General features: G+C 41.8%; 1 protein-coding gene across 1 annotated transcript in view; it reads right to left on the reverse strand.

Moving 5' to 3' along the window:
• The window catches only part of DOCK10 (dedicator of cytokinesis 10), a gene marked incomplete at its 5' end in the record, with an annotated part of 144,254 nt that overhangs the window by 7,274 nt on the left and 122,226 nt on the right, over positions 1 to 14,754 (reverse strand). Inside the window, 11 exons of the mRNA XM_082287920.1 lie at positions 320 to 530; positions 997 to 1,143; positions 6,081 to 6,194; positions 7,128 to 7,250; positions 7,720 to 7,826; positions 9,436 to 9,534; positions 9,864 to 9,921; positions 10,595 to 10,810; positions 12,162 to 12,272; positions 12,823 to 13,005; positions 14,555 to 14,692. Of these exons, the coding sequence (XP_082144046.1) occupies positions 320 to 530; positions 997 to 1,143; positions 6,081 to 6,194; positions 7,128 to 7,250; positions 7,720 to 7,826; positions 9,436 to 9,534; positions 9,864 to 9,921; positions 10,595 to 10,810; positions 12,162 to 12,272; positions 12,823 to 13,005; positions 14,555 to 14,692 (1,507 nt within the window). The remainder of the gene's footprint in view (positions 1 to 319; positions 531 to 996; positions 1,144 to 6,080; positions 6,195 to 7,127; positions 7,251 to 7,719; positions 7,827 to 9,435; positions 9,535 to 9,863; positions 9,922 to 10,594; positions 10,811 to 12,161; positions 12,273 to 12,822; positions 13,006 to 14,554; positions 14,693 to 14,754) is intronic.

Here is a 14,754-nt window from a genome sequence, read left to right on the forward strand (position 1 = left end):
ACTTGGCTCTTTCTTTGACTTGTTTATTATTAAAAGAAAATGGTTCTGAGTGCTAAGCTGCTTCCAGCAGAACCACTCCCAAGTTACATCACTGCAAGAATAGTTAAGATGTCAATTATAAGGAAAAATAAAGCATCTAAATGAAAGTAACTATCCCTAAGATGGTCAGCAGGTCTGTAAGGAAGCACATTGCCAACAGACGCAGTGAAAAGATGAGTTATCATCCTGCACAACTGATGGACACCTGGCACTGGACCTGCCCTTCTGGGCTCAGCTGGGAAAGCTGGGATGGGAGCGGGCAGCAGGCAAGCAGACGTACTGGTGAGGATGGTGCGCCTCTTGCACTGCTCCTCCACTCCCCCGTGCTTCTTCCCCGAGAGCGTGAACGGCGTCTCGAACACAAAGCGGTTGATGTTGTGGTGCATTTCAAAGTCAGTCTTTCGATCCTCAGCCTCCTTCTCCTCAAAGAAAGGTGTGACATAGGTCACTTGGATGTAGGCATATTTTGGATCCAGGTCTTTGGGGTTCACCTGTGTTACAGCAACAAACAATAATGTTATGTTTAGTGCGACGAGCTTCCAAGGCATCTGTTACATTTTTGATGTACTTATTTATTTATTTATAAATAAATAACGATGAAAACTGACACTTCCAAATGTAATACTCAGATCCTGGATGAATACAAAGATACTTAACCAAGAGATCCCCAAGAAGAGTGGGACCTTTGACTACAGCCATTGGCAAAAGTAGATGAAAGCTAAATGAGACAGAAAACCACCTACTTCTGCACTGCAGCAAACATCTGCTCCTCTCCCACTGTGATGCCCTGCTATAACACTGGCATTTCCATACAGCACCTGCCAGGCTTGTTTCAGTTGTCTGGAGGGTTCCTAGTAGTTTACACATACACTCAGATGCCATTCATTCGAAGCACAGCTCTCAAAATGTGAGCCATGCACTCAGTTCTCTCCCTTGGGCAAAACCACATGTCCATACCTTGTTGGAATCCTGGATGATCTTCACGTTATCTATTCCAAACTTGTCTGCATATAGTTTCATCAGCCTTTGAGAGATCTCAGATAAGCCAGTTAATTTGGGTTCTTTATAGATATATTCTTTCCCTTCCTCTTCTTCAAAAAAGCCCTGTTCGGAAAGAAACAGAAGGATACAGTGAACATAACAGGCAGGGCAAAGCCAAAACAAGGTGATTACATCAGGAATCAAGGTTGCCTGTATACCCACCAGAGCATCCAGTAGACCACTTCCAGCACCTAAGTTAAAAGCTTACCTCTGTGCACTTCTAGCAGACATGTGCCTAGAGGCCAGTGTTTATACTGGTCTGCAATCTCCAAAGTAACCCAGGAAAAGATCTCTACATTTATTCTCGTAAGAGACTAAGCTGCTTAAAGAGTTAAAAGGCTTACTTGAAAATGCTGATGTATGATGAAAAAACCCTCATGGATTAAAAATTAGACATTAAAAATTCTTCATATCTTAATAATTGGGTTCAATTAACAGCTGTTTGCTGGACACTGAGCCCAGCTGGGTTGTGTGCAGCATGTGGGATCCAGTGCATCCTCTGGGAGCCACGTGTGCAGGCACAGGCCATGGCATGGGGAGCACCTGGGAGCCAGTCTGCATCGCCTCAGGGCAGCTGAAGAGACACTCTGGTGGCACCTTGAAAGGCCATACAGAATTGCAGCATTTCCAGAGGCAATTAGAAAATAATTTACATTTGAAAAGAAAAAGAAAGCAAATTTTTTGCAATAAAGGTACAATCTTGCTAAGGTCATTATTTCATATACTGGATGGACTTGGCTCCATTTATTATTAAAGTGGACTTTAATAAGAAGCTCCATTGAAGGGCTGAACATGAATCTGTCAAGCTTCAGAAGAAATGCCAGCCTCTGAAAATTAACAGAGCACTGCATCACCTGCAGGTGAGACACTCAACTGCTACAAGAGGAGCATGTACTTTGGTGCTCCAGGAGAAGCTCTCCCAGCTGAGCAGGAAGCAGCAGGTGCCCCATCAACAAGGACTGGATTCGTCCCAATGCCATGAGCAGCACCAACCCTCCTCCTAGGATTTCATATCCAATTTGGTGATGTGCACCCCTGCAGCTGCACTCAAAGCCTCTTCCTTTCACCTTAAAGCAAAGTGACCCAGAGGGAAACACCTGAAGCTGCAGGGATAGGGGGAAAGGCAGACAGCATTAATGATGACAGACCCAAGGCCCTTTGAACTTCACATGATGTGAAAGCTTGGACAGCTAATTCTACAATATGCCTAAGCAAACTGCCGAGAAGCAGAAATTTATGAAGGCAAGAGATACCTCCAAAATCTCTTTGGAAGGTACTCATGCAAAATCCAGCCTTTTCCTCTGGAAGTGTATTTCAACTTTTCGCTGTAAAATTATTGACTAGGCAAATCTTCACAAAACAAACCAAACAGAATTAAAATATAATAAGCTATGAATTTCATTGCTTCTTTAGGAGAAAAATCCTTAAATGTTATTTCAATAGGGATTAACAAATATGTGCATCTTTGGCTTCTCCTTCAGTGAGGACAAGGGGCAATGAAATTGTCTTTTAATTTGGCAAGTGCCAGGAGTACTGTGGGCATTACTGGAAACCAATAACTAATAGCTGCAACAGCAGCTCATCTGACAGCATCTTCATCAGTCTCAAAGTGACCTTCTAACATTGCATGATTTTTAACAATGTTCATCAATTAAATTCCATAGGCACATGAAGAACTTCACAGGTAATTAGAGAAAAAATCTAGAGCTTGTCCAAAGTTGACATCCTATAAACATCTGTTGAGCTGGGCAGGCAATTGACTTCCTATTGATTACACTGAGAAAAGATCTACAACATTATAATCTGGTTTCTGATCTTGTTTCCACTGAAGCAAAACTGCTTTATGTGGGAAAACCTCATTAGTTTGATGCAACCATACTTACACGCTACTCAGGACTGTTTTTGTCAAAAGACATCTGTTTTCTGTTACTATTCAGCGTTTTCAACAAAACCCCTCATGTTTTCCAAATTAATCACACAGCAAGCTAGAATATAGTTTATGCTCTTAAACCCTAATTCTGTGTATGTTTGCATGCTGGAACACAGTGTTTATATGTAAGCGCCAAATCTCTGCTGATGCTGCATGGCACACTAACAGAGGTGTTATCTCTGTTAATCATTTTACTTAAAAAAAAATACCTGAAAACAAACAACTAACAGATTTAGTCTTATCTCTAATGCAAGAGACATCATTTAAGTACATATTCCCTACAGTATTTCAGCTGACAAGTGACAAGCAGAAGTTAACTGTGAGCTATAAATAATCACGTCTGCCATATGCTATATGTCTGGCAAAGACTATTAAAAGTAAGATTAAATACTTTTCAGAAGCCAAATATCCTCCAATTTCAGGATTTAAAAATATTAAGCAGCCAAAGTTACATTATCGATGCATATCCCTGGATTATTTTCATCCTGGCTGGTTTTGTCCTGCAAGGACAACACAGCCTCACAGATGAAAATTATTCCGGGGAGCAGCTGATGGTGATGGAAGGCAGATGACCTCCTGGACAGCAGGTTACTGGTTTCCACTGTGCTCTGATGTTCTGAGAGGCAAATTGTGATCCAATCACAGCCTATCACTGTGTGAGTTCTGATAAGGCCCTTCCTCCTTCCCACACTCCTCCAGACACAGCCTTGAAGCTCACAGCAAGTACATCAGACCCTTCTCTGCCCTTTATTGAAAGGTGCTGAGGTAAAGCCTTCTGCTTGACCTGCCAGGAATTGGCATCTAATGGAACCTTCCCCATGTCTATTAAGCAAGCATCTCCTTCCACAGTGAGTGAGTGTGATCACTGTGAAAACACTGACCTCCAACTTCTAGAGCTTCTTGCACACACAGGAGAACAAGCCCTCAGCTCTACTTTTACCTGACATTGCTCTGAAAAACAGGTCTTGAATGTCTTTGCTTATCAGCACAATATGAGTTCTCAGTGATTCAATATATTTAACAGGATTTTTTTTGGCTTTTAATTCAACAAAGGTACTGACTTCTCAAACACTCATCTGTGAGTAAACTCAGATGCACTGGCTAGTGTGGTCACTTGGTGCAATGAGATATTCTCACCAAAGGCCCTTACAGTCTAAAACAGCAGCTGCCATGAGCTCTGGTTCTCTGAGCTGGCAAATAAAGCTTGCTGATGAAAACAGACGACTGAGTCCTCCCTGAGGATCACATTAATTCAAACCATCCTTGCACAGAGTCCCTACAGCAATGCAGTAACCAAATACTGCCTCTGCCTTTGCATGAAGAACAGTTTTCAGATGCAGCTGCAGATCATCTTTCTCCACTATGAACCCACAAAATTCTCCCTCCCACTATTAACATTATTCTTTTTTTCTCTAATCTGCTTTCTCTGCAGCTTTTATTTCACTTAGGAACAGCAGCCACATCACATGTTTTCCTGCGAAGGGCAAGGAGAAAGCAGTGCTTGTTGCCTTTAGAACCCAGTGACTGGGGGGAACAAAAAGAGGAAGACACACCTATGACCAAGTCATACACCTTACAGCACCAAGGCTCTTGAAATGAAATTGCCCTTGTGGCACTGGCACCTGGAAAGTCATTGCACTGTTACAGAGATGCTAACCCAGTTCAGCAGAAGTGCTGTAGCTAAATTACCCACTGGGAGAGCCACTGGCTGTGGGAGAGTGCTGGCAGGAGGCTGCACGTAGGAGAGTCTTGTTTTGCCCTGTGCTGCTCCCATTTTGAAGGCCAGGCATAAGAAAAACTGCCCTTCCTCAGGTGCAGCTCACTTTCTCCGTGCATTTGGCAAGCTCAGCTGTGCTGATCTGTCCAGAGAGCCAGGACCTGCTATTCCCCTCTGACTCCCCATCTGCTTGCTCCTACAAGGGACTGCCAGGACCACGGCCATTGCCTGCCCAGAGTGCTCCAGTGACCACTGCCAAACCCCTCGGACTGACACAACAGCCCTCCACCTGGGAGCTGCTGCACAGGCCAGGAAAACAGGCTTGCATTCAAACAGCATTAATGCTACCCCAGACTTTCAACAGAGGAAGAAGGGGTCCAATCCTGCTCCCAGTGAAGCTGGGAGGAATTTCCACTGAGATGAGATGATGCAGCACTGGGCCCCACTGTGCACACACAACATGATGACAGATACAGCTCGGTAATTCAGGTAACTGAACAAACAAAAGTTAGTTTGCAGGATGCAACAATGAATGCAGCAACGTTATTTCATCTGCCACAAACCAAAGAATTGAGAGCACAGGAAAATTAATGTTAAGTAACAGTAGAGGGAAGGATGGAGGATATGTGAGGAGAATTAAACAAAACATGCAATAGAACTAGACTTACCACAGCCTTGAATAAGATCAAAAGGAGAAAAGAGCAAATTTCTGCATTAAAATCTAATTAGCAAACAGAATGATTCACATCAATCTGTTGTTTACACACTTTATATTTCAGAGCACAGGAAATTGTATGTTTGTCAAAACCAAGACTAAAAGGAACATGCTGGATTGCTACACTGGTTGGTGGTGGAAGAAAGCACAAAATAATGCTTCAAGGGTGCTGAAGCACAGCAGAGGGAATAATGCTATTCTACAGTACATTGCACAGAATCAGAGGTGGCCTGGAAGCAGAAGGCAGAGTCATTGAAAAACACAACAAAGCATCTACTGCATACTGCTCTGCTTTAAGCTCTATTAGAGGAGAGTGCCATACATCAAAGATGTCTTATCTGGTTCTATTTATGTTGTAGTCTGAAAAAACCTGCCCTGCCTCAGTCTCAGCTTTGCCTGACGAAGTCAAGAACTAAAGCTGACACACAAGTCTGTTCTCTGATACATCACTAAATCCACAGCAGTGGTTTACACAGAGGCAACTGAGTGCTCTCTCTCCTGAATAAATCCTGCTGGGAATCTGACCCACGAGGCAGTTTCTATCCTGGGACTCACTACCAAGTGCTTCCCTGAACTATATCAGGAACAGGTCTGAAATCTGTGACTCTGTGGAGACAAAAGAACCCAAGTTCACTTACCTGCCCATAAAATGCCACCCGGTAATATCGCCCAAAGAGACGTTTCTCAGAGTTCACTACTTCTGCAACCTTCAGGTAGGACCGGTGGATGTCGTAGTACAGGTCAGACAGTCTCTGCATGAGCAAACAGGCAGAGGGAGGGGAGGTGAGGTGAGGGTGTGCCAGCACCTTTGGAAATGCCACCACAGCTCTGCACAACAGTGGCTTGCCTTAACTGAGTTCCCAAACCTTTGCAAAGATGGCTGTACATGCTAAGGGAGTAGTTTAACCTTGTTAGCAGTCACTAAAGATTCATTTCAAGGTTTCTGTCATCTCCTGAGGACTTTTGTGGCAGTGGAGCCTTTGTGTACAGGGTCACACAGGAAGAGAATCATCCCACCACCAGATGGTGGTGCTGACCTAGTAAGAGGTCAGAGAACTCAAGTGTCGTTTAGGCAGGTGGGAACAAGGTGCCAACAACTCCAATCAGCTCCCAACCCCACACAAAGATGTGCTATTCACTATTACCACTAGGCAGCACTTTCTCAGGAGAGTGAACCAAAATTTCAGCTAATTTAAAATCTGAGGACCTGCTTCCTCAGCATACAGCTTATTGCTACCTACCATTTGGGGTCTCTTTAAATTTAAACCCAGAAAAATCAGTAAATGGGATTATCATCTAGCTATCCATTATGTATTGAAATTGCCAAGTAAATAAGAAATTAAGAAACCCTGAAAATGTGAAGAAATCACACAATTTATCAGCATTTTCTAAACTTAAATACAATGCAATTGTGCTCTTGGTTTAAAACCCATGTAAAAAATCATATCCACTGGCTAAGACAAGAGGTTTGTTTGAAAAATTTTACATTTACTGTTGCTGAAAAGAGGCAGGGAAGACACCAGAGCTTTTTATTTTTTCACAGCACAAAACATTAAAAAGAGAAATTACAGTCAGGAAGAAAAAAAATGTTCCTTTTAAAGAAAGCACATTTTTTCCCCTAAAAGTTTTGATCTTTACTGTTGCCTTAGGATAATTAAAAAGACCCAAACCAAACACCCACTTACTTTGAAGTCCCTCTGCTTTTCAAAAACAGCAATGATAGGCTTGTTAACCTCAGCAATAAGCTCATATCTCTCAGACTTCCAGAGGTACTCAACACACAACTCCAGCTGTTCCACGAGAATATTCTGCAATGTCACAAATGCAAATAGTTCAGTGACTTGACAGCTGGTGGCATTTAACGAACAGCAATGCAGCAAAAGCACATACCCACTACTTCATTTTTATTCTAGAACTTCTATATTAAGGTTTATTGCAATTACACAATGTTTAATCAGGTATTGGTGGCCTATCTCTTCTTTAGACAAAATCCCTAAAAAAACAGTAACATGAAAATACTTGAATAGTTGACATCTCATGCAGATGAATGGGTTTGCTTCATGGGCTCCCCTCTGCCCTGACTTCCAGCTCTGGTAATTTATGTTCTCCTTAGCTAAACACCAGTGCAACAGCTGTGACATTTCACTCAAAAGCTGTGTGCCTTTTAATGCTGCGTGAGTACACTCACTATAATTTGTTGTAACATGCACAGGCATTCACTAGAAATAACTCTCTCTGTTAATACAGAACAGGTATATAAATGTTAATGTTGCTGACCTCATTATACGGAGTATCTTGCATCCCAGAATCTTCCTTCATAGCACCTTCTTCTTTAATGTTGGGGGTAATGCTCAGAAAAGCAGGCCATCCCATGGAAAATAAGCCTTGAAGTGCAAGTCATAAGAAAGGCTATCAATGACTAAATAACCAGATACTTCAAGAAGTTACTAGATGCCATTAAAACAGAGCTGATGAGTTCATTTTTTTTGCAGCCCAAGTAATGAGAAGCACAAATAGAGCTGATTGAATTTATGAGACTATTACACATTTTCCTCAGTAATAGAAACCCACTTCTCCAGGCAAAGGGGAACGATAGCATTTTCCTGATGCAGTGTTATTCCTCTCTCTGGCATTTTGGTTCCTGAGCTGTAAGTACTGGCAGTCCTTGCAAAGCTTCATGGGCAACACTCCTTTGTGCACAGGAATTACCCTCGCAGGCTGAGGTGACACAATTCACACTTGGGGAACCTGCACGTGTCCCACCTGTCAGGTGTCCCGGGGCACACAGTCCCCCCGGTCTGCCACAGCCCAGGGGAGGTGGCTCAGGGCATGCTGTGCCTGTGCTGGGCTCAGACCATGCTGGCAGTGGCTTTCCTGTCCTGCCCTGGGTCAGCTGTGCTGCCATGGGGCAGTAAGCTCGTGTTGGTGGCAGCAGCTGCTGATGGGAAGGCTCACAAGGAATAAAACTGAGCTTAAATTGAGTATTTGTTAAGCTGAGGCCTTAGTGCCACGGCTGCAGCAGAAACAACTTGCACAGGTACCACACTTTACAGACCAGGAAGAGTCTGTTCTGCAAGGATTTTTTTATTGCTCTGGAGTGGAGAAGGTAAAGCTGCCAGTGGAGGGGACAAACACCTGGCATGGCCCATATTTAATTTAAAAGTAGGAAAATGCTACTATGGCACAATTAAAAAAGCTAACCCATATACACTGAGATGGTGGCCTCCATTCTCTCTCTCAAGTTCTGGAAACCATTTAAGTGCAGGTTTAAAATGACTTCACTCCAGCTACTATAATCTTTATACAGGCAAAGTATTTTACCACTACTGAACTGTTTCAGAAATACTGCTCTTCACAGACAGCTTCCTTCTAAAAGGATGCATTTTTTCATCTTGTCCACAGACACTTTGAAATGTCGTGAAGGACTACATTCTTTCCAAAAATGTTCTTTCTTCCCCAGATATTTGTCCTTGACCCTGGAAATTGCTCTTTGTGGAAATTGCTAACATATCTCATGCTAAGAATTAGTATGAAATACACATTTCATAAACTAAATAACCATCAGCACAGAAGCATTAAAAAATATAAGCCTGCACTTTATTTGTTAATAAGTATCATAGATTTTAAAAACCCCCTTGATCTATACTATGTTACATATGGATAACCTGATATTAATTCCATCCCCCTGCCCTCCCAGCTTTGGATAGCCAAGGAATTGGACATGGATTTGCATGCTAAACACCAATTGACCCAAGAGGGATTTTCCTGCTGCAAAAGCCCATAATCAGAGGCATTCTGAGCAATCCATCAAACCAGCCAAAGAGCATCAGGAAAGGAACTCATGATGTTTCCAACATTGCTTTCTATAACAGCCTTCATCATGCACTAGAAACAGTTTTGCTTTGGTTGATATTTTTCCAGATCAATTGGGAAACAGTAGTTTGATCTCCTAATGTTATTTGACCCACAAACAGGCATGGTTAGAGCACTCACTTCCTCCATTGTGAGTTGTTAGTAACACATTACTATCAGAGACTTGAGCATCTTCCAGGAGCATACGTGAGGTACAAATCTTTTCCATTTTCCAGTAACCTATGGTATTGTAAGATGGTATTAGTATACTGCTACCGTATGTGTTAATACATGCATATTTAATAACAACAGACTAACAAGTGAAGCATTCTGTATTAGCACTAGCTTGCTAAACATTTAATTAAACCTCTTTACACAACACACACTTTCACTGTTCCAGTCTAAGACTAGCATTTATGATATATTAAAAAAAAAAAGTATTTGGGAAGAATTCAAGCTGCTTTAAGAATACTTTACGTATAAGGAAGGAAAGCAGGATAGCCAAAAACGATTTTGAACAACAATAATATTTATAGATACACAGTTGGTTTTGAATATGTTGATCTTACCTTTTCTCTTCAGGTACTCTGCAATGAGAGCAGCAATATGAATATAGCACATAGCAGCCTGTAACGAGAGACCAACATACATGGATATGTTAAAGTACACTGAATTACAGCATGATAACGAGCATGTACTTTCAGCACTGTCAAGTCATGAGGCAGAAAAGGGAATACAAAACTAATCTAAGAAAATCAAGGATTAAATGATGAAATCCTCCTGAAGTGTAAATTTCACGAGGTATCTCATGTAAATACCTAGATTTTCTCAAGACAATCGTTAAGATTACTTAATAAATAAGGTATTCCTGGGTTATGCAGTAGAATTTTGCATCACCCATTTAGACTTTGATGAAAAGGACAACACATTATAAGCAAAGCTCCTCTCCTAGGGCCATAGTGGTGAAGAAGACAATCCTTTATGTGAGTTACTTACTGCTCATAACCTCGTCTGCACTACAGCTATGGTGCCTGATGGGGGTAAGCAGCAGAGATGTCAAAGTGACACTGCCCTCAGCTTCCCTATCAGACAGTTTCACATCTTGCTCCAGCACGTATCAGGTCGTCATGATCAGGCAAGCTGGGATGAGCCTATCACCTGTACTCTTCTGATGTCAAATAGATGAGAGATACTGTATGATTCTCTTAACTCACTACTGCTGTTTGTCTTTCAAAGCCCTTTTCATCAGAACAGCTCAGCCTGAAGACAAATGGATTTCCTGTTCATTTATTTACATTACCTCTGATAAATCTCCATTTCTTGCATGAATTTTGGCCATGCTTTCGAGCCATGTCCTGCGTAACTCAGGTGTGCTGGCATAGGAATTTGCTAGGCTGTACTGCAGATCCACCAGCATCTCGGGATCTTTCTCATGCTCCTTCATCTGAGCTGTGGCCATCAAAACTGTCCTGATGCGCTTAGTCAGATCCTTCACCTCTGCTGGGAAATTAACGTTCTTTGGGAAAGATAAGCAATGCATCACTGAAACCATCCAAAGAGCCACATGCAGCATCCCTGAACAAGCTAAAGTTCTGCTTACAGAAGACCTCCATCCCCTTCCCTAACTGGGCACGCTTTGGAGCAGTCACAGTTCCAGAGCATGCACACATTGCACACAAACCCTGGATGTTCTTTCTTGATGTGTCACAGCACTATAAGGTGGCCCATGTCAGCCACCTGTTCCAGTGCCCCTGTGCAACAGCTCTGCTGAAGTCAGGGAACTGGGACGGGTGTTGCTCAGTTGCTTACTGGGTCCAGAACTGGATCCTTGCACACTTTCCTCTGAGCAACAGCACCATGTACTATAGATAGTCCTGCTTAACTACAGTCCCAGCATGTTTCACCATGGGAATAAAGCACAAGTCTGGCTCCTGACCTTCTCACACTGTGCCAGATTAAAACAGAGTCCTTATATTACTCACACCAGCTGTTCTCAGCATATTTAGCTCAGCTCTGCAGTTTTTCTTTTTAGATGAGTGGTGAAATACATTTGTTTTCAGACTTATTTCCATCCTTTGCTTTGTTTAAAAGCAAAACATTCAGAAAAAGTAAGTGAAAATAAATGCTTCCTCCTCTAAGTCACACAGAGATGATCAAGTCACAGAAGCAGGTTGACTGACTGCAGTGCTGTGAAATCAAAGCTGGACTTCAAAAGCAAGTAGAACTGTAATTATATCTTATTTAAGATCCATGCCAACTTTATTATTAATCTCAGTGGAGATACCCTAAAGTCACCTTCAGAAAAGGACAACACCTCCAAAGTATAAAACTGAAAATACATGTTGACAAATGTTTCAACAAGAATGGTAAAAATTAAAAACCAGAATATTTTTTCAAAAATTTTAGTACAGACAATTACTATAACAGCAGTGGTAACTCATCTAAGAGCCAAGTGCATTTTCCAGGAGTTAGCAAGGTCTTACAAAAGCCAACTGTTGTGCCTGTTTCTGCTACACATTTACTGAACAGAGGAAAGGGAGAGATTGTAGACTAAAAATTGTAAACTGCAATTGTGTTCCATTAGTCACAATGCATGACCTCTGACATGAGGCAAATGAACAAAATAAGCAATAAAAACCAAATAATACAATTTTCAAACAAAAATATTTTTTGTTTAAAAATTATTTTCAGTTATTAAGCTTCTGAGTCACAAACACCTTCATGAACTTCAAGTTGCCTGTGAAAGACACATGAATGCATAAATCACTGGATAATAAGAGCCAGCAATTTTATTCACTGAAACACTTGCTCCTGTGAAATTGTTGACCTTTTGCAAGAGGTAGTGATCGACAAAAAATGTTTCTTACTTTCATCTGCTTGTCTCCATTAGCAAAATTATTTATAATTGCGAGTGAATGTTGAAATCGAGATCCGCCAATCCCCGCATCTGCTATGAGCTGGCTCACTGCTTTGATGAGCTGCACAGGGGGAGCAAACACAGGATGTAATTAGCAAAGAAATCAGAGTTTCGGAAGAGTTTTTAACCCCTATTTCAGTATGACTTAGTGTACCAGGCGCTAGTGCACTTTTATACCTTTCTTAAGAAGGTAACATGCACAAAGTCAAGGACTGAATAATCTTTCCAGATTTTGTAACTGCTCACATTTTGAAGCGTACACGTTATTACTGGACTTAACATGTCTGTTCCTGTACTGTCTGATTCTGTTTAAAGAACAGAATCAGACAGTGCTCCCACTGCTGTAAGCAACACACGTGAGTCAAGAATAGCCATTAATCTGGCAATGCGGCTACATTCATAGCAGTTGTCTCTCCCTGGAACAGAGCTGAGCAGCCCAAGAACAGCAGAGAATCCAGTCCAGCTTCAGACATGGCAGGAAAATCAAGATGCCACAGAGAATTGCCTGTCTGAGGACTCCAAAAGGATAGCCTTGCTTCAATGCATCAAAATAATAATGATAAAAACTAATGCACATCAGTTAAATATTGATGATCTCACACTTCACTTACCTGTAGATGGGATCTGACTATTGATTTCTGCTTGTTAAATTCAAAGTTCTTCCTCATGAAAAAATAAAGAAGAGCAGATGCTTCTGTCTGAGTTGAACGTGACCTATGGTTACAACACTTCAGGATTTCATAGCAGAGGGAACCACAGAGATCTGCTTGTCCTTGGAAGAATGCTGATGGGAACTATCGAAAAAAAATGCGTGAATATGTTCAGTACTACTCTCAGGTCCTGTGCAGTTATTCTGAGTTAACAATTTTTTTGTTAACCTTTCAGTAACTCTCCCACAGTTATTCAAACTAGGGTTTAAACTAAACATAATCCCATATGAAAATTAAGATTAATTAAGAACTATACCCAGGTTTTCATACAAACACTGTATGCCATCAAACTGGCCTCTAGGAAGCCCAGACAGCAGCTGGCTCACAGCAAGCCCAGCAGCAGGGAATCTGCAAGGAATGCAGGATAGCTGACTAGGAAAAGCAGGGGGGAGTTCTGCACTGTTATAAAAGCTGCTCAACAGAAGGAAAATATTTTGAGTAGCAAAGTCAGTGAACTTCCAGAGGTCAAGAGTTTGAACAGCACAAGACAACAGAGAAGGATGGCTTTCCAAACCATACCCACTATTACCAGCAGGGTGAATGTAATAGAAGACTGAGGGAGATGGAAGTGTACATGCGCTATAGATCTTAATTACTGCCTGAGGGGTTCTGCTGCAGGAACCACAATGGAACCCTGCTCCCACAGAACCACAAAGGGAGAATTCAATCCCAAAAGCTACAGCATAAATGAGAAGGGCAATTCTGGATATTTATTCATTCTCCCCATTGCATAGAGTTCTTCCGTTCCCAACTGTCTGGTATGACCATTTAAAGCCGTATGTCGTTTAAAGCTGTCTGTGGATGGTTTACTTCCTATCTCCCCCATGTCCTGAAGCTGCACTATTGGGAGAAGCATGATTTCCTCCTCTTTCCCCTGAGACAACAACCAGAGGGAGGCCACATGGTGTAAACTCAGCTACACTCTTGTGTTTCATAGAAACATTTAGGAACCGAGGCCAGCCTTGCTTATTCTCACTTCCCCAGAGCAATTGTTATGTGAGTGCTAGATTCTGGTTGCTTTTCAGAGGATCTAAGCCTGTGACTTGGAAATTGTGCAGCCTCTGCAGTTGGCACCAAGTGCCTAATTGCCCATGATCGTTTACACAAATGCAATGCAAGCAAAGAAACAGTTTGACACACAGCCATATCTTTTCCCCAGTGCTCTTCTATGTTTAAAACTAGGCATTTGTAAAACTGTACTAGTGCGGATGAACTTTTGGTGAAGTGTACGGAACACACTCCTGCTAGTTCCTCCAAGGACAGCAGTAATCATTCACTGCTGGATTCTGCAAACCAGGTATCTGCCATGAAGACCACGGACCTCTAGGGTTTCAAGCTTTCTTCCATAGGTGGCAAAAGCAGGGAAGTCAATGGATACAGAGCTGGACATCACTTATCTACTTACATTAAAACTTTCTCTTTCTTAGTAAATTTTTTGATTTCAAAACCAAAACTGTTTTTTCAGACATTGTGAAGTTCTTAGTTTTAATCAGCAGTAAATCAGACCATCTTTGTCAGGAATAAGTATTAATACAGTGAAGTTCAGAACTCTTTCCAAGTGTCCAATTGTCCCCAAGCTGTACTTGCTGTAATGTATTGATAGGCACGACTAACAGAATAAACCCAGAGTTACCTTGCCTACAAACAGCCGTAGAGCAGCAAAGACGTGTTTGAGAGCTGCTGCTGACTGGTTGATTTGCAAAAAGAGCATGTGCGTGTCAAAGACTTTCTTCATCAACACATTCTGGCAGTCAGACTGTTGGAGCTGCCTCTGAAAAGTTCACAGACAAGACATGACATTGCGATTATTGAAGTGAATAAGCAGAAGAAGGA

Source organism: Coloeus monedula (assembly GCF_965178545.1).
Source record: "Coloeus monedula genome assembly, chromosome: 10".
Classification (NCBI taxonomy): Eukaryota; Metazoa; Chordata; class Aves; order Passeriformes; family Corvidae; genus Coloeus; species Coloeus monedula.